The sequence below is a fragment of the Perca flavescens genome, chromosome 19 (genome assembly GCF_004354835.1).
Source record: "Perca flavescens isolate YP-PL-M2 chromosome 19, PFLA_1.0, whole genome shotgun sequence".
NCBI lineage: Eukaryota > Metazoa > Chordata > Actinopteri > Perciformes > Percidae > Perca > Perca flavescens.
This window is the reverse complement of record NC_041349.1, coordinates 17,244,814-17,272,768: the sequence shown is the minus strand read 5'-3', so window position 1 is coordinate 17,272,768 and position 27,955 is coordinate 17,244,814. Positions and strand designations below refer to the sequence as shown.

Sequence of the window (27,955 nt, the reverse complement as noted above, 5' to 3'; positions counted from 1 at the left end):
ACACACACACACACACACACACACACACACACACACACACACACACACACACACACACACACACACACACACCTGAGTCGCTCTGCCTCTCAAGACTTGTAATCTATCAAACTCATTTCCCGTACTTGTCTTATCCCCTTGGGTTTACGAACCCTATAACGAGGCCTTTTTTACTTTGGCAATATCCTATTAGGAACCTGATAGGCCCATTAAGCTGCTAAGCCAACTTGCTAGCTTACCCTGGCATGGTTACTAATGGGTATGTGTGCCAAGGCCAGTGAACTGGTATAAGATGGGACAGACAGTTGTTCCATTAACAGTAGATGTAAAGCAGTGGAAGAGGATGTCCGGACTCTGGGCTTTCACTGGGAAGTGAGAGTGAGCTCACTGTTGGCTTGCAGAGGTACAGTGTAGTGGCTGTTGTGTTGTGCCCATGTCCAAAATACTAGCACCTTAAGTTGTTAACTTGTTTCATGAGGACATAGCGTTTGGTAAATATTAAAGCAGGACAAACATTTACATTATGATGTCACCATTATGTCTTTAAAAGTGCAAACTGCCAACTGAGCAAAGATAAGGAAAGCTGAAGCAGCGGCACAATGCTACCAGACAGAATGATCCAACAGTTGAGTTAACAATTTAACAATTACTCAACTAATAATTTTAGCAAATCTACAAACTAGTGCAACTACCTTGATAAATTGTAGGGCTGAAATGATTCCTTGAGTAACTCGAATAATTTGATTACTAAAAATCCTTGATGCTAAATTCTTTGCCTCGAAGTATACCGATGTATTTCCACACGGATGATTATAACTGTCGCACAACGGGCTGACACATGCCGTGAAGAGTGACGGCACAGATTACAAAATGAAGGATCAGAGCGAAAACAGTGTGGGGCTAAAAGAAGAGACAGGTGGAGAAAACGACAGAAGATTTAGGGTAATTTTAAGCTAAAAATAAATAAAAAATAAAACTCTGGACTTTGTGTCACGGAGCAGACAAGTTACACAACGTAGCATTAACGTCTGCATGCCGTCTCTTGTCCAGTGTTTTTCACAACTACAGCATGCTACTACACAAATAGTGATTTTCTTTTAGACAACAAGCTAAAACAAAAACTGTCGGTAAACTTAACTGCTGGCGGAGACAAACCAGCCCCATTCTCTTAATCAGCGCCTCCTGCCATGGCTACTTAATATGTACGTAAATGACATCATCGGACCATGCCGACGATCTCTGCAGTCTTCATTCTTTCTAAACTTCACTTAGATCAGTCTTCTGAAAATGTGTCCCCCAGAACAGTACAGTATAGTTGAATAGCCCTGCTGTAAGCTTTGTACAGTCACATGTGCCTGGGCTTATTGAACAGCCTTTGTGTATGCAGTGTGAAAGCCAGAGGCATGAAGGGGAAGGGGGATGAAAAAGATTTACATTTAGGCCACCAAAAATTAACTTTGGCCACCTAATTTAGGGGCAGGGTGGCCAATGCAGTCAGTGCTTGAAAATATTAGCATCTATTCCTGTTATTGTATGCAATTTATATTTTTACATATTTACTATTGTTTTACTATGAAGCAAAAGCATTTCTTATTCAATTACCCCATTACTCGATGGAATAATCGGTAGAATCCTCGATTACCGTACTAAAATAATCGATAGCTGCAGCCCTAATAAATTGATTCAAGCTAAAATGTCTGACGTTTGCTGGTTTCTGCTTCACATGTGACAACTTGATGCTTTTGTTTTCTCATACTGTATGTGATCGTTAACTAAATATCTTTGGGTTTTAAAAGAATATTTAACATTGGAACTGGAAGACATTTTAAATATCTACAATAAATTAACAAAACAACCAAAAACAATAAATAAAATGGACTCTCAATCTCTTAACAAAAAATGCACTGGAATAAAAACCAAACACAATCAAAAAAAATAAATGAAATGGACATTTTTCTGGCCGCAATAATTTCCATTTAAAAACGATCTAGCTCATTTTTATTTATCATGCGATTAATTGATTTATTTATTGCGACAGGCCTACAAGTACATATTTATCACCATTATATTTTCTGTTGTTCTCTCAAAAAGTCAATAGACTAACAGACTAAAGGTAACTAGGCAGTTCCAGTGAAGAAGAGATTTTAAAACTGTAACTGTCTGAATTCAGCATTTCTTTTCCATTTAATTGTATGGACTATGTCTGGCAGAAGCACTGTGCTTTGCCTCGTCTGCTGGCTTGACTGGCTCGTGACTGACAGAATGAGGGTCCTAACAGAACAACAGAGAGCGTTAGCCATTGGGTGAAAGTTTCAGACACAGAAAAATCAGAGAAGTAGAACGTGGAAGTAACACACACACACACTCCAGTCATGTCACCTGTTTGTTTGCCTGAACGCACACATTCATCTGAGACAGTGACGGGAACATCCTTCATAGTCTAAAAGTTTACGGTCTGATATTTCTATTCTGATGCAACTCTGCAAACCGAGATTGTCAGCTTCTCTTTTACACCGATGAATTACTATCACCAACCAAACTGTTCTCCATGCTACAGTACTTGGAACTAAACTGTAGCCTGAGAGCCATGGGAAAATTGATAAAAGCTCCTCCATCCTGCCAACAACAATATTCTAAGGGGGAAATAAAATGCTTGTAATGTTATTGGAAGTATGAGAGCATTACAATGTCGAAATATAGGCTACTGAATATTTATTGTCGTTCGGGAGATTTACTTCATACATACATACATACAGGCATGACCTTTCAAACTGCATGCCAGTCCGGAAATGTGATGTAATCATTATCAGTTCCCAAGACAATTTTAACATGCAATAGATTTTTCTAATATTGCCAATATAAATTTTTTATTCTGTCTACCTACTCCCCAAAAATACATTTTTCAAATCAATTTGGCTGATTCAGAGTAAACATGCAGATGTCCACAAATATGCAAAGACTGAAACAGTCTGACGCTTAAATTTCTCAAAGTCTGAACACAAGAGCGGCCAGAGGGTGACAGACCATATTTTTGTGGTAGCTTATTAAAAACCCAACACCTCTAACCAGCAGCAGATATGACTCAAAGTGAAACTCCACACCCAACCTCCCCTCAGGCCTCTTTCACAGAACACCACAAACACTCAAGTCATAGTGAGCATCTCTTAGAAGAAGGAAAAGAAAATCTGTCAAATCTGAACCAGAGCTGACAGTAAGCCTCAGATATCCAGTCATTTAGAAATCATAAGGGAGGTCTAGCAGAGGGAAAAGGAGGGGAAGAGGCTTTTCTTCTTCAGTTTATCAGGATTAATAAACATTCTCCATTTTTTAAAGCCAAAGTTTTGAGGCCTTATCAGTCCCTCCAGGAATTCGCAATGTCGCGATCGCAACAATTCACGCAAATTCAACCATTCACCATGGATTCAGTGTGACTCGCAATTTTGACCAATCACCACAACTTTACCGCAAATGACTAATTGACTAATAACCTCATTCATGTGACTTTAACCAATCCCAGCAGTCCCACGTGCCAGACTTTGCGTCAATATGTGACGCTGAGAGCCACTGGCCAAGCTGGAGTGAGAACGGGTTGACGTAACACACATACGCCAAATTAATTTCCTTGTTTCTGTTATGAAGACAAGACGTGTGTGACTCGAACATCTCACATTTACCAACAAAATGTACAGCAAAATACCGTGCATTACATTTCAGACTATCCTGCCAACGTGTATACATACAAAAATGCAGTTTTTACTCTAAGGTCGCTGAAAGCTGCTGCTGTTTTCTGTCAGCTCTCTGCAGCGGGCGGGGCAGCTGCTCAGTTCCCGCCGCGACTGACGTACGCGCACACACACAGAAACACACACGGTGGATGCAGGAAAAATCGGAGATGAGACGTACACCATGACCTAAATTGAGGACAGCTACGCTCGTTATTGTAAATGCAATGATAAGTTAAAGTCCAATAAGTACTTTATCAAACCGTATGAATGTGTGTCCCAGCCCAGCCCAGCCCAGGACAGGAAATTAACTATCAATGTAAGATCAACAAGCCACTGACACATATGTTCAAATTTGCTTCATTCAATAAATTATTATTTTTTGTCTTAAATCCAACGGCCATTTTCATATTATACCAACATTTGCAGCATCCTGAGCCTTTTTGGTAAGGTTACTAGGAAAACTCAGACCAGAATAGTTTCCTGAAACAAGTTTCCTGAAACAAGTTTCCTGAAACAAGTTTCCTTTTATTTTTAAAGAAGTATACAAACAACAAAAAAACACAAACATTTTTTACAAAAGCTGCCGCATATTCAGGCATTTTGGGCCGCAACCATCTAAAAAAAAAGGCAGCGACATCCTGGAGGCACTGCCTTATATCTTTATGCGATCTGAAGATTTTGGCTAGTGGTTGGTTACACATGTAAATAACAGCCAGCATAGGGCTGTGCAATTAATCAAAATTTTAATCGCGATTACGATTTCAGCTCCTAATGATCACAAAAAAAAACAAATAATCCAGTAAAAAGATTATTTTGCACATTACGTTTTGCAAGTAGAATGCTTATTGTCTTGTATTCTGAATGGGAAAAGTATTTAGGGAAATTTCACAGTTCTAGGTGTTTTCACACTGTTGATTTGTTGAACTTTCTCTAAACTGTTTTTTAAGTTTAGTAATTGCAACATCTTTCCAAAAGTCAATAAGTAATCGTGTTAAATAATCGTGATTTCAATACTGATTTATTTCCATAATCGAGCAGCACTGGCCAGCAATATGACAACCGCAATTACGTTTGTAGATAATGTTTTTACATCAACAACAAAATAATTTTAGAAATGTGCATGCAGCTTTATGAATTTTCAAATGCAATTACATTTTCCACCTTGTACCGGATTTGGTGACCTGGACAACAGCCCTGTTTTAGACCGAAATGTTACAACCTGTCAGGACTAGAGTACTACTAGAAATTTCCACAAAACATTTGTTATGTTGCAGCACATATATATGAGGTAACAACTCCTTAGCTATGTACCTTGGCATATGCTTACTGTTCATCATGTGTAAAACTACTTTAATTTTGTTGTTTAAAATTGTTATCTGGCATGCACCTGCTGAGAAATTACTGAACTCAAACATTAGCAATGTCCCGATCCAATACTCATATTAACCTAAAAGACACAGCTGCCCAGTACACACTTAAACTACTACCTGAAAATGAGAGAAGGAAATACTAAATTCATAGGAATAGGTTTTTGTGCAAAAGATGCTCAGTATACATGGTTAAAAAATAATTATATATAATTATATGCATAGCAGCAGATGGTATGCATTGATTTAATTGAAATAACAGCTGTAGACTACTACATTTGGCACATCTGATTTTCCACAAGCTACTTCATCCAATTACTGAAAGTTCTGGTTCAAAGTTATTAAGTTAATAAGCTTAAATTAATTAAAGTTTAACGGTGTGACTCCTGAAAGGTTTATGTTTAGCCTGTCATTGCCATGCAAGACAAACTAATTAACACTATATGTAGCTCACAGAAGTAGAAACGGACACTGAACTGAAATTGGCGATTTGTTAGTTGAAGTTGTTAGTTGGTGAAACCACACGCCATCTGTGCTGTAAAGCATGCCACACTCACTAGTTTGAGAACTCGGTTTTATCTATTTAATAAATACATTTGATGACTTGCCAATAGAAATATGAAAGCAATTAAATCCAACAATCATCAATACCTCTCTAGACCTTCAACGGTCACAGTTCTTTGCAATGGCAACAGTACGCATAAAAATGGGCGCCGCTCTGACCATTCTGCTAGGTTATTTGGAAATGTGAATTGGGAACGTCTGTTCTATTCTCAATCTATTTCTATGATGTAGCGCTAAGGCGTAGCTTTCATTGGTTAGTCACTTTTCAGAAGACTCTTCCAGTTAAATGCTAGTGCATCTGCAATGCATAGATATGTTGGAAATGGAAAACAATTAACCTCTGCCTGCATGGAGCATGAAGGGAAAACTTGGGGCGGGGGGTTCTCTCATCGTTCTTTGACAGGTAGTATGACATATGAGGTATTGGTGACATAGAAGGATGGCAGTTGCTATGAATAGAGCATCGACCACCCACCTTCCCGTGCTAACATACAAACACACGTTAACACACGTCAACACATGCACACGCAACAGGGGGTTGATTGAGAGTGTGAAGCCAGCCTGCCGTCCATGCGGGGATGTGTTTGACAGCTGTGACTGACAGTCCAAACAGTGCTGGAAAAAAAAACACACCAACACCCGAAGGCTCAGAAGAGACCGAAATACACACCCTGACATGTCCTCAGCAAAATGTGTGCCAGATTTCTGAAAAGACATATGCACTTATAGAAAAAGTGCACATACAGTTTTTACTTTGTTGCTCAGGCATGTATCTGATTCATCGCCAATATATTAGAAGGGAGCAAAGTTTAGTTTTCAATAACAATATGGCCAGATTAATGTTATCAGAAAATATTAGTTTTAAGAAGCAATATTCTGCAGGTTAGGTAAACCAACATTTTGTTTAATCATTGATGTGGACAATAACCAAGTTAAGAAACCTCTTAAAATATGCATCCCTAGTAGGAACTGAGCTATAGTTCTAGACTAGATGAAAGGGTTGTACATTAACGACCGATGCATTACTATACTATATATACACACCATAGGTAAAATTGTTGCTAGTCATTCTCTGTATGTATTTTTTAATGTTCTACAAAAGGGTTCAACTTAAGCCAGGCCATACAACAAGGATAGCAATCATATCACATCCATACAGGGTTAGTAGTATACAGCGGTTAAAAAAATAATATAGTAGGGCTGCACAATATGAGGAAAATATGCAATACCGTTTTTTATATTGCTATAATGATAGTAACATGTAAATGACCTGTAATAGTACTTGATATAAATAAACATTAAAGTGAACTCAGTTCTACGTTTCTGCTGTTTTCAGTATTCTGCTAAAATACAACAAATGCTTGTTGAATTTAAAACAAATGAAAGGTAATAATTTCCAACATTCTTTTATTAAACACTGAACGGAATATATAATGCACTACTAAAAAAAAAAAAAACAACAATCAGTTACATTATAAAGTGCAGTTATCTGCGGATATGTCTTTCACGTGTATTGCGCCAGTTGATATTGCAATGACAATAAAAAAACAATATATTGTGCAGTAGAGGGCGGATCGGGCCGCATTTTTCGTGTTTTTGTTGGTGTGGAAAGCCCGATTTTATTAAGCAACTGTAGGAAAACATTTGGAAATGTCAACAGATGAGCGCATCAGCGCACACGGGGCAACAAGTGCATGTTAACACAAGCGCGCACCTACATAATAAGCTGTTTATTTAAAATGTCCAATGCCTTATCGCGCTGAGGTGACCCGAACCCAAACATAATTTCTAAATATCTGTCTGAACTAGGGCTGGATGTTTAATCGAAAAATAATCAAAACCGAAATTCAGAGCCTATAACCGACGTAATTTTACCACGTCGGTTATTTCGGTCTTTTAATCCTATTAATATTTCCGCGGCCACCCACCGTGTGTTAATGTACTTTCCCCTTAAAACATATTACAGTTGCCGTGTGTGTAGTCACGTGACTCTGCCCCGTCCAGTCTGCGACATTGAAGCAACATGGAGGAGAACTCAAACAACGAGTCAACTCAGCAACAGGAGCCGGAGCCGCTTGTACCAAAAAAACACGCAGGGTCCGCCGTTTGGACACATTTTGGTTTCAATAAAGACGACACCGAACAAACTCAAGTCAAATGCAAACACTGCAGAAAAACTGTTACAGCGACCAAAGGTAATACCAGCAATCTATTTCAACACCTGGAGCGCAATCACATTACCGAATATGAACAGTGCATGGCTCAAAAAGAGAGAGAGGCTGACAATCGCCCAGCAACAAGTGCCTCCACAAAGCAGGTGTCAATAACACACGCATTTACAAATGCTACACAATATGAAAAGGATTAAAGAAAATGGAGAGAAATAACTGACGCCATTAGTTACTACATCGCGAAGGACATAGCTCCCACAGCTACGGTGGAGCACAGTGGGTTTAAACAACTCGTTAAAACACTCGACAGAAGATACACTGTGCCATTGCGACACTATTTTTCCCAAACTGCGCTGCCCAATATGTACCAAACATGTCGTAAAAAAGTAGCTGCTGAACTTAAGTCTGTTAAGCACTTTGCAGCCACATCTGATCTGTGGTCAAGTAGGACGATGGTTGCATATTTGAGCCTTACATTGCACTACATTGACGATGAATGGAGCCTGCGCAACAGGTGCTTTGAGACAGCATATTTTCCAGTCGATCACACGTCAGAGATGAACTTTTTTTTTTTACATTAAAACTTAAATTACTTTTTTATAAAGACATTTTTATTTCATTGTAAAATCTTTTCAGTTCAGTTGTTTGAAATATTTAATAAATAAGCATTAATTGCTATCTGTGCGTTGCTATCTTATTTTAGAATCACAAAGATAGGATTATGCACTTTTTCATTAGACAAAATAACCGTGAACATATTTACAGTATAAGAAAATATATATATTTTTAAATAATCGTTCAATAATCGTAATCGAGGTAACTTGTTCGATTAATCGCGATTATGATTTTAGCCAAAATCGTCCAGCCCTAGTCTGAACCCGACCCGGCCTGTCGGGTACCGCCGGGTCCCGTCGGGCTGAGGTCGGGTGTCCATCCTCGATTGTGCAGCTCTACAATATAGATAATTTTTTTAATGCACTGGTATTGGATTGGTACTCGTATTGGTCAATACGCAACTTCAGTATCGCAATCGGTATCGGGAATGAAAAAAAAAAATTGTATTGGAACATCTATACTGATGAAGAGCGACAACTGTGGTGAAGATAAGCTTTGAGAATCACTGAGAATAGCTAGCTTTGCAAGATCACAACATTCAAATCGGTCCTTCAAAACATAACAAAAAAGACTGCTGATCCTTTCTTCAACCTTCTCCATGTTTATTTCACCAGCAACAAATACTATAAGTACCAGAAGCAAAAGAAGTGATCAATCACCACAGAGGAGCATAAATCCCTAAACTCATCTCCCCATAGACACTAAACACTAAACGAAACCCTCCTCTTCATGGGAACTGAGAGACATGAAGAGGAGGAAACTATTTCTCCCCTCACAGGAAATAAGGCACTGTAACATCACTGACAACTTACAGAAACTACAGGCCATGTTGCCAATTTTAGAGGGAAAGTTGACAAAAAAAAGTTGACAGTTGGTGCCTATCTGGATGTCTTGTTGCATGTTCTTACCTCAAGTTCACTAGCTATATAAATGTAAGGAATATGTGAAGTGGCTTAAGATGATTGTTCTTAAAAGGTGAGATTGATCACGGTAAAACCTAATTATTCTGCACCACAGATGACATTAAATTACTAACTAATGTGAAGTTACTGGGTTTTTCTGTGTTGCTCAAGAATATGTGACTTCTAAGGAACACCCTGGGTGTTAGTAATACCATAAACCTGTTTGTGAAATGCTGTTGTGGCTCAGCAACAGCAGCAGTAAATGCTCTACATATTAGATTACAAAATATCTGAAAGAGAGATTAAAGGAAATGCTGGTCAGAGAGCGATGATAATCTATGCAACACAGTGAGTTGACAAGAATCAAAAATGTCACCTTTTTTTCCCCCCGTAATAATAAAACTGTTAAGATTCATTGGAATCTACTGAAATATGTCATAAGATAAACAGACGATTTTCCTTCATTCACTAGTCTTCCATTGAAGAAAGACTAGGAGAGGAGGACAGCATCCAACAGCGTGTCCTCCTCAGTTTTTGATACTTGATTGTTACAAAAATAAGTAAGTTTTGGTTTCCAAAGCGGCCAGGCGCTTGTTGTGTTGCAGCCTTGGAGCACAGTAATCAGTGCTCTAGTGTGGCTTTATTTCACATTGAAAAAGCCCTTTAAAACTGCACGGAATTGGAATCAGAATTGTAAAAATCCAAACGATGCCCAACCCTACAACATACAGCTATCTTTTGTAGACCTAGTACTTCCCAAGGGACCAAAACACAACGCACAGATACCAGACGGCATCGTTCATATGCTCCAGGTCAATGGGTTAGGGTGTGATCTCTGAGGTCAACTGGCAGGCAGTGTGTGCATGTGGATATGGCCTAAAACAGATTATACTAGCATTCAAGGATGGGTCTGTCCTTTAACAAAGCAGATGATAGTCTGACAGTCTAACAACTGGGGATATTTTGGGCTCAAACTAAGGCAAATGTGGTACCAAACAGTGACCTACTGAACCACTTATTTACTTTTTCAAATGAGGTGCTAAGCAAACGCACAAGGCTCCATCTGCCTACACCGTCAACAAGGAAGCACATGTTAGGATTTAATGTAGATATTACATCAACTGAAAAATAACAACATAAAAACTGTTAAAACACACTTTTAGGTATTCAACTGCAGGGTTCGACTGTGCTCTCAGACACAGGTTCTGGGTGAACATGAGACCATAAATCTGACTGTGTATATGGATTTGCGTTAACACATACACACCAAGCTCCAGGACAGCGCACACAAACAGCAGAGTAAGGAGAGGAGGAGGCATGGGAAGAGGGATTAGGCCTATAAAAAGGTGTCTGGTTTCCCTGCCTGAGGGCTGATAGCAGATATCACAACTCCTCCGAGGGGCTGTACACCTCATTATCAACACCATGCTCGCTCACAGCTTCCACTGGCCTCCATAGCCACGGGCCGTCTCAGTGACGCTAAATATATGAACTGTGCTCCAACTATAGCTGAAAACAATGTGCTTATACAGTGAGTTACTCAGGAAAATGTCATTTCAATTGCAGTCGTTCACTCTCTTTGTCTACAACTGTACTATCAGCGGTTCTAACACAGATATTATACTGCTAAACCAAAGCAAAGTGTTAAAAATATTTTTTCAAAAATCAAGTATGACTCTGCAACTGCATGGATAATTTTTTTTTAGAAACAAAGACCTATGGCCTTCTAGCAAGTGGTGTATTCATCCAGTCAGGTGCAGGAGGCATCCATGTTGACGTGTGAGAGGAGGAAACTGACAACCTCCTATTGTACAGCCTACATAAACTGACACCCGTCAACAAGCTTATGGATATTCGCCAGACACAATAAATAAAAGGCAAAATTATGGGCTAGAGTTGGCAAGGCAAACCTGTTATTGAGCTTAGAAAAGACTTGAGTACCAACTCATGAATGCAAGCTTTATTTGGTGAAGCCCTGTCAAAAATTAGCACTATTTGAAAGACAAGAACAGGCCGCAATTGAGACACTATGCTCCTTGCTGGAGTTAGATGTGCATGAGGTGTTTTCACACCTTTCAAGACCGGACAGGGAAAATTGGGTGGAAATAACATGTCTCACCAAGCAAGTGAATGCGTTTGTGTGGAGGGGACTAAGTGAGAGAAATTTGATATTCAAGCCCGCTGGCTGCCGATTGAAAAATACCTGCATACTGATGTCACAGCCCCAGTACACAGTTAAAACGCACACCAAGCATAAACATCAGCCTTTTCCTTACACACACACACACACACACACACACACACACACACACACACACACACACACACACACACACACACACACACACACACACACACACACACACACACACACACACACACACACACACACACACACACACACACACACACACACACACACACACCATGTGTGGCCTGCAGCAGGGGTATTACGCACGTCTTTCAAGCACATACTTAATCATTGAGAAAAACTGTTGCAGTGACGGCGGCCAAGTTTGGGCACTGAAGTCATATTCTAAGTCAACCCTGGACAAGTGCTTCAAAGAGGAGGAGGAGGCAGGAGGGATAATGAAAAAGCTGTAAATAGGAAAAGAAGAGTGGACAGAAAGGGACCAAGACAACGGAGATACGTGTCTCGAGTTGGAGGCTCGCTCTGTGCTTGGCACCGCCGCCTGGCATGTGCCACAACACATGCCAACAACTGCAGCCGCCAGCTAGGAGTGGTGAGGGCAGAGTCGGTACAAATACTCTCACAAGCTTGCCTGTTAGCAAACTTTCTATGTAGCATCCACAACTATCCACAATGAGGGGAGAAGAAAAGGTTGCAAAGAAACAGAGGATGATCAGTTAAAGACCAATATGCAGGTTCAATTGCTTAGTGAATTTACATTTTTGGAGCATGTTAAAGTGATCTCTTTAGAGAGAATATTATTTGAAAAAAAAATAAAAGAAACCTTACTTGGATATGACAGTAACGGCAGCATTCTTAATACATATGTAGGTCAAATACAAAATTAAAAGGCACACTGCATGATTGTGGCTATATGGCTCATTATTAATTATCATGTTTACCTTGAATTTTAGGGGGAATGCACTAGCTTTCTTGTGGATGGCACTATTTACATGCTTTCTGAGGTTTTCCAGCTCAAAGTTAGATACCTCAGCGATCTAGTGTACTTCAACCTAATTTATTTAAATCCATATTTAGTATTGCCGTACATGTAAAGTAATGCTTAAATGCCTTAATTTTGAGAGCAAACCACTGACAGAAAATGAGTCAAACATTGCTGTGTGTTTATTATGATTTATTTTTGAAAATCTACTTTCTACATTTCCCTTACATTGTTCCACTCTGGTTGCAAACCTAACAATTGCAATGAGAGAAGGGCAAGATGAAACGAAAGAAATGAAGGATGATGTGATCAGAAGAATCCCAAAAGGCCAGAAAATGATCTTTTATAAGAAATAAACGTTTAATGTTGCATGAGCAGAAACCGAGAGAACTTAATTTGACTGAGTTAACGGACTGCTGATGAGTTGTCCGACCCTCAAGGCTGACTGACTGCAGATGGCAGAGGTCTGGTAGCTGCCCTGAGACGCCCCGCTGGAGGCACAATCAAGGGCAGGGCTCAATGGTGTGTGTGTGTGTGTTTGGGTGGGTCGCATCAGTCTGTACTTGCAAGCACACACACAAGCACACACACACGCTCCATCTGTCTTTGACATGGGAGAGCTTAATGACAGAGGCAGAAAAGGCCTCCTCGTTTTCTCTCTCTCTCTCCATTTTCCTTTCCTCCATCTCTCTCCTTCTTGACCGCACTCTCCAACATCAATGCTCCATATGGACAGACTTTTTAAACCTCGCCTTGGCCTGGCACACAATCAATAAGACTTCTAGACGTACAATCGCTTGCACACCAACTGTACACATTAACGAGTGTAATCTGGCGCAGAGGCTGGAACATACTGAGCAAGTACATTACTTGTGCACACAATATGTCCTGAACACAAAGTAATGACATTTCCAGTGTGTGCTGTGGAGCCAACCTGGATGGACGGACGGACAGACAGACAGACAGACTCCCTTGATGCTTGTTCTATCTTTAATGAAGTCTCCTTTGTGAATCCCGCAGCTCTGACTCGGTTTTCTCTATACTGCATGCCACCTGGCTCCATTCAGTCCTCAGATAACGTGTCCTAAATTGAGATAGTCACAGACACTTCTGACCAGTCACAGTGGATCTACATAGGTCATCACTGAACTGATTTGCCTCAATTTAAAAAATTTAATAGAGAACACAAAATGACCGAACACAAGGTTAACTCGCTTCACCTATGTCTGAGGGAGCTCAAGCTCTAAATACTTCTGGTCAAGGCATATTTTCAGGCTAGAATTCATGAGTGGGCTTGTTGTTCTTTGTTCAGGCAGACAGATGATAGAGAATACAGTCAAGAGGTATGCAGCACTGCATTATCACACCTCAGACAGGTTATAGAGACAGACAGCAAAGGACTCTCTTCACTATAATAGTCCGATACCAAATATATGTGTGGTTTTCGTGTAAGTGAAATTTTTTCTTTCTTCACTTGCAACTTTGGCAAGTAAAGAAAATCTTTCAATGTGCTATTCTAATTTGGCATTTACTAGAAGTGATTTAAACATTTAAAAAAAAAAAAAGCTAATTTATACCTGCACAGACTATCTTGTAGGACTACTATAAATTCAACATGATGTATACTGTTCAATCTTGCCAGGGTACAGTAAAAACATGCCTGCATACACAGAAAATGGAAGTGATAGGTTTGTATTGGACTGAAAGTGTACATAATCAGGTCACAATTCAACCACCACAGTATTTGGTTTTATAAACATCAAACAAAAAGTACCTGGAGGACAAGATAAAAGTCCCAACCAGCCTACAGATTGCATGTCTGCTTACTCACATCAGCAATGTAAAAAAGAAGAACAAGACAAAGTCATGTGGGCTGTTTTAAGTATACAGCTACAGGAGACACAGAACAGAAAATTCCAGGCCAATTGCAAAGACATGCAGCAAAGTTACCTCCCAAAATTAGACATTCATAATCATAAAAACTGCACTGAAGTGACAAGTGTGATTGTAGCCCACATAGGACGGCTGGGGTTTAGGGTTGAGACGGGTCATGTGCTCGGGGGAAACTGTCAGAGAAGAGAAGAGGCAAGGGAGCCTTGAACCCTGAATGAACCGCCCTTTCCCGCTCCCCTTTCCCCCTTCTCACTCTCTGCTGAGCTGATGACTCACTGCTGGAACAAGAGGGAACCCAGGGGGAGGGATTGTGAGGAGTCGAGATTGACCGCAGCAACAATACTGTAGCTCACGCTCTTGTGCAGAACAGCCGTCGATGAAGGAGCAGGTAGCGGTTCTGGTAAAGGATTTGATAACCACACTGGCTGCTCGAGGCCTTTAGCCCGCGTGCAGACATTTGCTACTGAAACACAGTGCTGACCACAAGTCAAAGAGTCAACAGTCATTGACTCCCTTTTTTAAAGCATGCATTGGCGCAGCTTTGCCTTGCAAAGCTCAGACACATTTACTGCAGTACAAAGAAAATTGTTCACACTCATTTATTGATTTGCAAAGGAAAGCAATATCCAGGAAACAAACAATCCAGTCTTATTTAGCGTGCAAGCAAAATGGTTTTGGATTTTTCTTTATCTGTGTTGCATTGCAAAGGTAAGAGTGGCCAATCACTATTTCTGTAACTGAAGTAAAATGCAGAACTTTGCATTGTGATTCAATTGCAAATGACCCTTATTGGAATGTCTTGGATTTCAAGCTAGGTATTTTTGGTAACTGATTAAATCGTTATCTGGTTCCAGCTTCTCTAATGTGAGGATTTTGCGGTTTTTTTCTCCTATGATAGATAATTCAATTTCTTTGGTTGGACAAAATGAGCAGTTAAAACATGTCACCTTGGGCCCTGGGACAAAACAATAATGCTAACTTTTTTCACAAGCAGCACATTTTGCTCCTAAGTTGAAAATTGTAGTTGTGACTTACATAAGGTAACTGCTATTACTGTTGTCGCTAATTTGTACAATAATTAGGGCTGGGTACCGAACGTCGATACTTTTATGGTATCGAAAAAAAGCAGCTGAGCGCGTTAACGCAAGCTTATCTGTCCTCTTTGCATATTGACACAGAGCTCCGACACACACACACACACGCACAGGTTCGGACGGAGTAAACTGTCTGCACTTTTGTTGAAGTCACAGAGAGTCACAGTTGGTTTCAAGTGTGGTTACAGTTTTTTAAAACTTCACGCAGACAGCATTTGCTGCGATATGATATTAATGGCGAGCCGAAAACGGTCGCGGTGCTGTTGACGTTACACTTCCTCTTACAAGCAGCCACAACGATGGTTTCTCTGCCCTGATGACTGACTGACAGGCTGAGCTTGCAAGGCAAGGCACTTTTATTAATGTTACTCTGAGTGAGCAGTTTACCAGATTTTATTTTTATTTTGATAACGGTTTTGATCCACAATTAAGGTAGAAAATAAAAGCTTTGTGTTTAATGTATTGTTGTTGATGTTGAAATGGATTTTAAAACATATGGTATCGAAAAAAGTATCGTTAGGAATCGGTAGGGCTGGGCGATAAAACAATAACGATATGTATCGCGATAGACACATAATCAATATCAATAGAAAATGCGGTCGATAAAACGTTCGATAACTTGTTTTTCTTCATCAGAAGAAACCAGAGGTTGTGAATCAAGTTTGGTTGCATGAACAAAGGCCCTCGCTCTCTGGCAACCTAGCAACGTGGGGAGTGACACTCTAACAGCCAATCATGTAACAGTATCATGTTTGGTTGCGCCACATCGCTGTCTCGTGTTCTTCAATAACAGAACCGGCGTGGAGTGAAAAGTGAAGACTTATTCTTTAATTTTGCATCTTAATGTTAAGAGATAATTGTTAAGTGTTCATTGTGATTTTAGACCCGTTTACATTTGAATTATTTGAGTGTTTTCCATGGTTGTGTTGACATTTCTGCTTTTATAACTGAGGGGATTATAATCAGAGCAGGGTTAAATTCAAAATAAAAATGTTTAAATTTAACATATTTTTCTCCTGGTCCTTATTTTAAATAGGTCATAAAAAATATCAATAATTATCGATATCGACCGATATGAAAAACTTATATCGTGATACAGTTTTCAACCATATCGCCCAGCCCTAGGAATCGGTATCGAAACTGAGGTATCGAAATTGGCACCGGATCAAAAGATTCTGAACGATACCCAGCCCTAACAATAATACAATAGTGTTAGGAATACAAAATGTTAGTGTAATGTTTTCTATTTTGAAATATTGATCAATAAATTGTCAGAGATGTTGAATATACAGTAGTGTAACGGACCGCCCCTACAGTTCGGCATGCATGTGAACAGCAGATTAATTTAACCATCATAGCGTGAAAAAGCCTACAGTTTAACTGCCGATGTTACTTGAACGGGGCTCAGCAGAGAGACAGAGCGGGCCGCCGCCACCTCTGCAGGGAGTCAGGTCAATGCCGATAAAGCGCTAGAAACTGTGGTTTTCATGCGTGCTCCTGTACGGCTCACATCAGGTGTTAAAACCAACTGTACCAAAACACGGAACCGGACTACTATTAAACACGTCTACGAGACGTTTTCACAGGTTATGAAACGGTAATTGATAGACGGCAGTGCAGCCCGCCGCGGACAGACAGCAGTCGGAGTGATTTTCCTTTGGCGCTGACTAAAACCTCTTTTGGGGGGCGCCAAAACTTTCTCTATGCAGGAAAAAAAACAAAAAAAACAGGCCACATTGGAGTTGGTGGGGTTTCAGCATTTCAGCAGGCAGATGCATGTCATCACAGGTTTCCTTGTTGAAAGGTGGTCCTCCTACTAACTATGCCACCCTGTTGCCTACTTACTGAATTCTTCACCAGGCATTGATTGCACTGCACAGAGCAGTTCTTGTATTTTTGTCTTGATTAACCACAACTTAAACAACCCAGAAGGGTCAGCATTTCTCACTGAAGGCAGTGACAAGCTGAGCACCCAGGTGCTTCATAGCATGCAGCCTCTGGAATACTGAATACATTTTTGGGGGGTTTACAAAGTAGGAAATTTCCTTCATAATCTAACCAGTGGGGTGGCCTTGTGGCTTTGTTACTTTACTCAAACATCGCAGACTCAATCTGCACACTACAAGGTTTACAGTACAGATATAATATAAATACATTTTGCCAAGGAAATTGTAACGTACAATTATCAAACTGGCACATGCCTGAGTGTAAATAAATATACTGAATATCAATTCAAAAGGCAACAATGCTGCAACCAACAACCAACTAATCATTTCAGCTCTAAATGTAACAACCTTTTTTTTTTAAGTCACAATATCCTGAGCAGCCCAAACCCCAAAGATATTCAGTTTACAATGACACCAGACAGAGATAATCAGCAAAACTTCACAATGGAAAAGCTGCGACCACAGAATGATCGACATTTTGATTGATATATAATAGAAATGAGTAAACAATTATTAAAATATCTGCAGATTAATTTTCTGCCGATAGACAAATCGATGAGATGCCTACTCATTTCAGTTCTACAACAATGTGACTGCATCTATCTAGAATCCAAGATTAAGCGCAGACTCTCTGGACATTATCAGCTCAGGCAAACTAACCACCGTCTTGCCCTGCCCTTGCCTCAAAACCACCCAAAGGACTGACTAAACTGCAACAAGAGAAAACAATTGAATTTCTGGCAGAGAGAGAGAGAGAGAGAGAGAGAGAGAGAGAGAGAGAGAGAGAGAGAGAGAAACCTTTAGCCCACATGCTGTGAGATGATCCTCAGCAAACCAAGCCAAATGTAGAGACCATGGCACGCTTTCTTGTGTATGTGCAGTTTAGCAATGACTTTGTCAGCTTAGGACTACTGTCTGGTTTCAGTGTTGTTGTCATGATGAGGAACGGGGTTGTTGTTCCTGCTACTTGTTCCTCTTCTAAAACATGCTATCTTTTCCAAAAATAATATTCTCTGTCATTAACAAGATGTGAGACAAGATATGGTTTTCTGAATCTTAACCACACACACACACACACACACACACACACACACACACACACACACACACACACACACACACACACACACACACACACACACACACACACACACACACACACACACACACGTCTTGAAACTAGTATGCTTAAAAATATAATAAAGTGTAATATGTCAGATTCTCGTGCAGGGAGGTGAGCTGGTGAATTGTGGCAAATTGTCTACGAGACACTTCGGCGAGTTGGGGTTGAGGTTAGAATATTTGAGGCCCAGTTCTAATAAATCCAGTAGGGTGATAAATAGAGAGACTTTGCTGGTGTCTTTTCAGGCTAGCCCAGTAGATATAAAGAAAACAAGTTGGTTTCCTCCCATGAGCTCATGTGAAACCTCACGTACATTCCTCAGCAGTGCTTCCAACATGATGGCAACGGTAGAGAACATCAGACTGCAGCCACAAGTGCAAGATGATCAACCACAGTATGCAACCCTCTCTTCAAGAAAAAAAAAAAAAAGGCATTGTTTTCTCAACCACAATCAATAGACTGTTCTACAAAATGACACACATGCCTATTACTTCATTGTGATCCTAAGCAAAGGCCAAAACCTCCTGACGTCAACAGCCACAGGAATGCCACCAGGCGGATTCTTCAGTAAAACTCTCCGGCAGCCTTAGTTAAACAACCAGACAAAGCAAAGAAACATTTGGAGATAACAGTGTGCCTTTCCTGGAATCCCAACCCCTCTTGCTCTCTCGCTTTGTTCTTTTCCTTCAATATTTTCTCACTTAATAACTCCTTTTTGTGCCCTTATGGCTCTTTCTCCAACACATCTCTCTATCAGAGGGGGATGTAGGCTGCCTGTCACCCCAGGGCTGCCATCACTTGCCTACAGTGGTGTCCGTGCAGGATGGCTTGCAGAAATCATGGTTTGAAATATGACACACTTGGGTTTAAAAACATGACATGCTGAATGTATCTGTCCATTTTGGTGCATAATTGTACAACATTGCTAAAAAATAAGCCAAATAAGCCAAACTAATAAATATTAGGGCTGGGCAATATGATGATATCGTCAAAAAGATATAAAAATCTCTATGGGTATCATTAGGATTTTATTGATACCGATACTGCTAATCACCACCGATACGTATTAATACTCTTGTCGATACTACTATCTACAATTTGATGCAAAAAATACAAAAACAGGTATTTTATGTGTGTGTATGATCCTTGCACATTATGTTCATTTTGCACAATGTTCTTCATAAAATAGAAAATACTCAGTACTTTTTAAATTGTCAAGTATTTCATATTTCATTCACACAAGAGTATACAATAATAGGCTTTACCGTGTGGTTCTTTCATAAAGTATTTATCTATTAAATTACCAGAAAGCATGCTATATAACATGATGTATCTTGTTATCGAGATATGAAATGACCTATATCGGGATAATATTTGCACAGCCCTACTAAAGATTATACAGAATCTGTCTGATGTCAAATTTGTTTGACATGGTCTCAACCAAAAACCAAGTCTTATTCCTAAACCTGCACTGGTATGCTTAGTTGTAGCAAAGACAATGGGGTAGATCTGTAAAAATGTCAATTCAAAAGGCTTGCAAGGATCAACCAACAGCAAAGGAATGTTTACATCAGAGTCATTTGCCTAAAGAGGATAGGAGTGAAATACTGCTCTGTGGCTATCAGCAGACTTTATATGATGCTAACAGTCCCAAGGCTACAACAACATTTCTTTCAGGAAGGTTTACTACAGGCAGGCTCACTGCTTGCCACTCCCTTCTCATCTAATACAGTAATAGTGGTTGTTTTAAGCTGTGGGAGGTGGCTTTGTTAGGGGCTTTCCCAACATGGGAGATCCTGTGTATATTTGTAACCTTCCTCTGAATGGTTGAAGCGGCCCAGAGTGGTTGTCGGAGAACAGACAGAACGATCTAACAGCGAGACACTTGAACAATGCTTTGGAGCCCTCACTACCACAGCTGACAATGACCTGGGCCAATAAAATAAGCTTCTCTCTCTAAGCATGGCTCTCTGGTGAATTCTCCTGAAAGCTTAGCGCATCATAATCTAGTATTGTAAAATATATCAGAGGGCTAGCACAAGTCCTCTTTTAAAAGTCAACTTCAAACTACAGATCCCCCTCTGTCACCCCTAAGGAGAAAGAGGGACAAACACACAAGTGTCAACAGAGTTCATATTTTTTCCTCCCAATTTCAGCTGCCCCAACATAAGAAGTAGGTAAGAGTTTGCTCACTGAGGCCGAATGAAAGCAAATAGGAGTCAGACAAGTGGGAATTAGTTCATGTTTTCTGAATGAAACATCCTGAATGTGGAGGGACAGCGGGAGCAAAAACTGCTGACACAGTAGAAACCAACATTCCCTTGGCGAAGCTGTAATCGCTACAAACAGTAAAGGAACAGGGGCAGGGAAAGGCGAATGCTGGGGCTGAGGAAATTCTCTTGGAAGAGGTGAGTAAATGCGAGAAAGACAACAAGCCGCTCCAAAACAAGTCAGCGGACAGGTACGTACTTCCACTGCATTTGCCTCGTGTTAGCTAAGCAGTGACGCCGATGCCAACAACAACTCCAAGAGGACTTGGGTCTCCATCAAACATGACGGCATGGCTGTTTTGAAAACCACACTGGTTTCAGATTTTCATCAGAATGTTCCGTCCCATCCTCGCCGAAGCAAACAGCAGCAAGATTTTTGGAAGAGCCACAGATTAAAAAAAAAGTATGAGCTCAGACTAACGCATTCCAAGTCTTGCACAAGCAAGTGGCTTTTGTGTGAGAAATCCAACCCCCTTATCAGGGCCTGGGCTTGGAGAAATGAGGTAACGCAAGACCCTCAAAAGGGAACCACTTGCTATGAATAAGCAGGAGGGACATGCTATGATGGTATATCTGGTTTGTGCACACTTAAGCATGTGGCTGAGAACCAAGAACCAGGAGTGCCAAGCTGGCGGAACTCCAAGCCAAATTACGCAAAAATGTGCATTTCTATCCCCTTGGGTGTCTCCTGTGGTTGTTCTCCTGAGACAGACAGACTGACACAAACCGACTGAATAGGGAAACAAGAGAATGAAGACACTGACTCAACCAGGGCGTGTGGTGCTTTAAGAGGCCCATCATCACTCGACCAAAAGTTGAATCTGAACCTTAAATGGAACTATAGGCTTGGGGGGATATTTCAATCATGTGAAGTAATGGATATGCATGAACTTCCAAAACAATAGGCTACTGTATGCACAAGAATAAATCCCCCTAAAGATGTCTGGCGGTGGCACATTTGCTTTGGTGCTTTGCCTGTGACTTCTGTACAGCCCCCTCTTGGCTTGTATTCCCCCCCCACACACACACACACACACACACAACTGAAGATTTTCACAGCTCTGGGTGGATATAGGGCAGCTTTGGAGGCTGCACAACACTGGAGGTGACAACTCAGATCAGGTAGCTTGTGTCATCTTTGTCGTTAACCTATCCATCAGTGCTGCAGCTAAGGTAGTGGTGTGTGTGTGTGTGTGTGTGGGAGGACATGGGGCTGATGCTTTGAGGGGCAGTGGGGTGGGGTAACTCGGCATGTCTTTTAACTCTAGTCTGAGCCTTTGCCACCATAAAGGTCAGCACTTCAACATCTGCTGCTCTCTCTGAACCTCTTCTTTCATAAAGGGAAGAGGAAGTGACCCTGGGGAATGGATGCACATGCACACACACAGACAGATCAACTTTTATGTCTAGGTACACTCACTCTCCCTTCCACATGCACTCACTTGATCGCCGTCAACACAGCCGCAGAGCTCAAACTGCACGCTCATTTGCTCATAATAAGAAATGCAAGAATACAAGGTTTATGTCTCAAAGAAAGGCTCAGTAGTATCATTACACTAGCACAGAGACGCTTGGCTTTTGGCCTGAAAGACTCAATCGTTGTTATTTTTTTGTTGGCAAAGGGATGGAAGGGGGGGGGGTTAGCAAAATGAAATCCCGTCCCTCTGAGGCACAGCAAAGGCAGAGCAGTGTTGAAATAAGTGATTCATGCTTTTATCATCCTAGGTGAACAGTGCTGCTCTTTCAGATATCACAATCAGTTTTGCTGGCAGAGAGAAAAAAAAAAAGAGGGAAAATTATGAAAGCAACTTGGGCTCTGACGGTATAGATTTTTCCTTACTGCGGATGAAGAAGCAACGTACGGCAACCCCCGTTACGAGAGTAGGGATGTCACAATAACAAAAAAATCTAGTAGTCGGTACCAATACCACCAAAAGTACACGATACTCGATACCGAAAGAGACTTCAGATACAGTATTATGGGACCACTAAGGCCTATATAAAAGCATCCAAAGAGCACCATGTCATGGGACCTTTAACCAATTTGATACCACGGTAAAAAAAAAAAACAATAAATCACATGCCCTCCTTTATAAGTTGTATTTAAGGATAACACTTGTGTGTAATGTCACTCTTTTTTCAGTGTCAGTTTTTTTCCATAACTTTCTGTTACTGTTTTGCTGTGGAGTGGATGGGGCAAGGACAGCGTGATTTACATGTAATCGGGAGAAAACGTCAGTCTTCTGGACCCATAGCCCGCTTATTGGAAGCCTGGCATCACCACACAACCAGCGTACAGTACTGCCTTCCATGAGTTTACCTGGAACTCCCAGACAGCAAGCTTTTAGTTAGCGAAGTCTGTTTCTCTCTGCCGCTGTTGTTTTGCCCATTGAACTGGGCTAGTTAAAGTTAACTGATGTTATAGAGGTCCGCTAAAACGAGCGCTTAAATTAGCTAATGTCAGTTATCGAAGCTAACGCTAGGCTGTGACAGACAACAGCAGAGAAAAAGATTTACTTTCTGGTTGGGAGCTCTAGGTGAAGCCGTTGCTGTAGATGTGATGTAACAGTTAAGCCAGAGGCTGAATGCGGTCTAGCCGTCGGTGAGCAACGTGCATGGAGATGAGGTGCTATTCTGTTTTTCTGTGCCGTTTAGGAGCAGACTAGAGCTCTTGTAGGCGTATACTGCCCCCATTAGGTCCGGAAGAATTGCATCCCTCGTTACCTACGGTAATGTAGAAAAACGAGTACTGTCACTTTTCAGAATTTACCGGAGAAGTACTGGTTCTCGTGACATCCCTATACGAGAGTAGCGTGAGTTAGAGCGAGAATGGCAGGGTGCCTTAAGTGAGTGATGTCAGTGGCTGTGCACCCAGAAACCTAAGCAAAGACAACTTTAATTTTGCCCAGCAAACTACAACTCTCTTTACAACCACCTTTTAAAGCCTACAGGGAGTGAGCCTTTAATACTTGAAATATACAGTAGATTTTGGATTGTGTCGTAGCTATCATGTGTTTCATAGTACATGCTACAGAGCTCTAACTCTTTGCCAATTACAAGAGTTGTACATTAAATAAAATGCAGTGCTTCATAAAAGCAAAAATGTATTGTGAATTGTCAGACCAATTTTGCAACTGCCATCTGCAATCATGCACATCCAGTATAAAACACCACAGTGGGAATGGTGTTGACACAAACTTGATGATCTTCTATTGTTAACAATAAAATAGATACAAATAAAAAGATTTCCAAGCAGCAAACTAAATTAGGCAGAAACACAATAGAAATGTCTCTAAGTGCAACACATACACTTACAACTGAAGGGACAGTGAAGTCAGTATGACCTACAACTTCTAATTCAAAGACAGAAACATACAACCACTGCCTCTCTGTAATGTTTTTTACAAGAGAGTCATAATACCAGTAACAACCATGTGGTTGTGGAGCCCCTCCCTGTGTAAAGCCAAAACCATTCAAACAGTACATGGGGCATGGGGCCGTGGTCAGGCTCTGTGATGCCTCCAACCGTTACTGTGAACATGGCCAGCCATCAGCAAAAAAAAAAAAAAAAAAAAAAGACTCCTTATGGCACTTTAATTTTCTGTTAAACCTCTCACCCAAGCACCCACCCAATCTTCCTCACACACACTGACCCCCCACTCACAGCCAAACACACATGAATCTGGAGATATCATCTGGACAGGTGGCCAGCCACCCAGACCTGACCCGCCTGCCCTCTAGCTTGCTTCCCCCCACCCCCCTTCAACTGAAATCAGTTCAGGTCTGCTGGAAAGCCCCAAATGAACATGCACAGCAAACACTCATCACAAGTCTCATCTTATCACAGATGTATTATCTAGTAGCATTTACTGAACGTGCACCAAGCCTAGTTAAATCGTTTAGATTTCTATACATCTCAGAGATAAAAACTAAATTTGACAAAAAAGTATTTCAAGACTAGCAGCTAGTTATCTAATATTTAGAGCTCATCATGAGATATAATTTCGGTGTTCTCCGGGGCAGAAAACGTCACTTTTATGACCACCAGACTGTAAATGAGAAACTTAATCAAATGCTCGTTGTAACTGAAAGATTAGGATCATTTTTGCAGTGATAATAGGGTTAAGCACACATGACTATGGGTGTTTATCGGTGAATAAACATTTGTCCTTGGATGCACTGCAGTGTTAGGTTGGAGTTTTCATTAGCAACCTGCTTAATGTTACAGAGATGCAGATCACTGTAAGTAGCAACGTTAGATACTATTTTCCAGCACTGTCGTCCACTTACAGGGAGCTGAAGTCTTAAAAGTAAACGCTAATCACTGTGTACGGTAGCTCTAGATAAGTTTAAAGATTTGCAGCAAGCACGCCGTGTAAAGCAAAAACTATCTCACAAATGCAGTTAACATTTAAAAACACTGCCAAAAGAGATGCCTTGCTCACAAAGCTGCAACGTGTTTCAGTCAGATATCGCTAGCTAACGTCTATTATCGGACAGCTAGCTGTGTTGAGTCGTGAATCCAGTTCGTAAACGTGCTGCCCGGCTAAATGGTGAGCACGTTTCGAAAACAAATACAGGACCAGCTTTCAGCGTAAGCCAGTCGGGGGGAAAGAGACGGCATACGTGTTAAATTGTTTTCTAAAACATGCTTCGCTGGTTGTGTTTAGCTCGCTGGTTAGCTTGCTAGCTTACAGCTCGCCGTTGTCTGGGAAAAAGACCACCGAGGGTGAAGTATCGCTTAGCTGGGGCTAGCTCACAAAACACTGCAGCAACAGTCGGCTCAGGCAAGTAACGTTAACTGGTCAAAGAAAAAAAAAACACTCGCACGCAAACACATTGAGACAAAGAAACGACTTCCAGCGAGTAAACCGGTGGTCAAAACATTGCATTGTACCCAGGCTACAACACATGGATTACAATTAAGCTGTTTCATGGTAATAACTTGTATTCTCTTCAACTCCGCTCCCCACGGTGGACCCCACCGCCAGCCCCGAATCTCAGACTCACCCTGTCACAACAGGCGCCATCTTCCACAAACTCTCACCAAAACTCCAATACTCGCGATATCCTTTCTCTCCCACAGTCCAACAATCCGCCGAGACAACAGAAGCAGACTGGAGGTGTAGGGACGAGGGAGACGGAGAGAAAGGGGGTGGGTGAGGAAGACAGAGAAAAAGGGAGGCGGCGGGTAGCAGCAATAGAGAGAGAGAGAGAGAGAGAGAGAGAGAGAGAGAGAGAGAGAGAGGGAGAGAGAGAGTGAGCGAGCGAAAAGGGCAGACGCCACAACAACAGGCGTGGGAAACTTCACAGATCACGCGAGGCTTGGAAAACTCTCACAATAGGCGAGCATAGAGGGAGCGTCCCCTATCGCGAGATGTGCGTGAAGTGGAGAAGTTGTTTATCTTGTGGCGCTGAAATACTATTCCCACGTGTTTACCGGGTAATAAATTACTGCACCGATCGGTTTAGTGGTGAGGAAACCCTCGGTTTTCCCAGGCTCACACAGATTTTGTAGTATACATCCTCATGGCGTCTCTGCAGTATTCAGCATTAACAGCTGCATGTAATTACAGCGAAAATATCCTTTTTATTCTACAATACTTCACAATAGTAGACAACAAGCATGAGAGGGGATGAGACTAGGAATTAAAGGGTTTCTTGTAGCACACCAAATTTGCTATTCCCTTGGGTAACATTGCAGTTCCTGTTTAGAACTGGAAACAATGGTGTGAACACATGTGAATGGGCCATACAGGGCAGATTAGTACATTGCCATCACATTGGGGAGCCCCATGACCACCCTCCTCACAGCCAAAACCTCAGTCAAAGTACAAGGGAGGCTATTATTTAGAATGATCATGCTTGGAAATGTGGCATGGGCTTTATTAGCCACGGTTTCTCCCCCAGCCAGAGTGCATTTGCAAAAGTGTGTCTTTATATCATCCCCACCACAAACTAGTCAGGTCATTCTTGTTTATCTGGGAGGGGTCAGAGAGTCATAAACCTTCGTGTAGGTCTGTGTTTTGTTGTCCTTAATTGGTTTGGCATCTTTGTTCACCTTACAAGTGACTTTTCTTGTGGGTGTTTTTCAGACTTCAAAGAAAAAGGGAAGGCTTCTGAGACTACACTCATGGCGAGTCAATGCTCTCATTTGTTAGATGTTGTGTGTGTGATCTGCCTGAGGCTGTTTTGTATGGAAAAGCGGCTGTTGGCTGAATGAATAAATAACAACACCGACAAATACAACACAAATAGTTGGCAGAGTTGCCACCATGTTTAAATGCATTTAATATTTGAAACTACAAGCTTAGCTGTTTTTTTTTGGTTTTTTTTTTTGCAATATTTGGGCCAGACTGTAAAAGAGTTGGACATTTTTTGGAAAAACGCTTATTCACATTCTTGCTGAGAATTATATGAGACCAGAAACTGTTGTTTTTACAGTCCCATTTTTATACAAATTAGACAAATGGGAAAGAAGCCACCAGTTACGTAAAAGATTCCACCCACCCATGTCACAGCCTGTTCTCCCTCTGCAACCTACGTTGCAGCACGACAAGACTGAAAAAACAGCTTTTACCCGACTGCTATCAGACTAATAAACTCAACTAAACACCACTAAACTGTGCTTTTATGCCAATTGTAATACTATTTATTAATTTACAAGTGCAATACATCAGAGTCGTAGCCTACGTACAAAATCATCTGCTGGAAATTATTTATTCTGTTTTTTATATATATTCAGAGCTCTATTTACTACCCTGTTTTTATCGTTGTTTTTAAAAGGAGCCATGCTTGTAATTTCATGCATGCTTTACATTTCTGTGTTTTGCTAAATGACAAAAAAAGGAATCTTGAACCTTGAACATATTAGTTTGTGAGCTTTAAAGGTGCTGATCACCTTTGGACAGAGCCATGCTGTTTCCCTCTGTCTTTGTGCTAAGCTAAGCTAACCAGCTGCTGGCTCCTGCTTCATATTTAACATACAGACTCTTGGCAGGAAAGCTTATAAGCATACTTTACAAACCATCAAACTGTTCCTTTAACATTATATGAAGAAGAACAAATCAAGCATGCTTAAAAATAGTATGTTTGCCTACCTATCCACACACAGACACTTTCTCTGTATAAAGTAGCAGATGCCATCTTCT

The 27,955-nt window shown here is 40.9% G+C and overlaps 1 protein-coding gene across 2 annotated transcripts in view; it reads right to left on the bottom strand.

The window, feature by feature from the left end:
* The window catches only part of rbpjb (recombination signal binding protein for immunoglobulin kappa J region b), a 58,235-nt gene extending 32,242 nt beyond the window's left edge, over positions 1 to 25,993 (bottom strand). For both annotated transcript variants that reach the window (XM_028563955.1, XM_028563956.1), the window contains exon 1: positions 25,815 to 25,993. In XM_028563955.1, coding sequence (XP_028419756.1) covers positions 25,815 to 25,834 — 20 coding nt within the window. In that variant the 5' untranslated portion in view covers positions 25,835 to 25,993. The remainder of the gene's footprint in view (positions 1 to 25,814) is intronic.
* Positions 25,994 to 27,955: the final 1,962 nt, after the last annotated feature.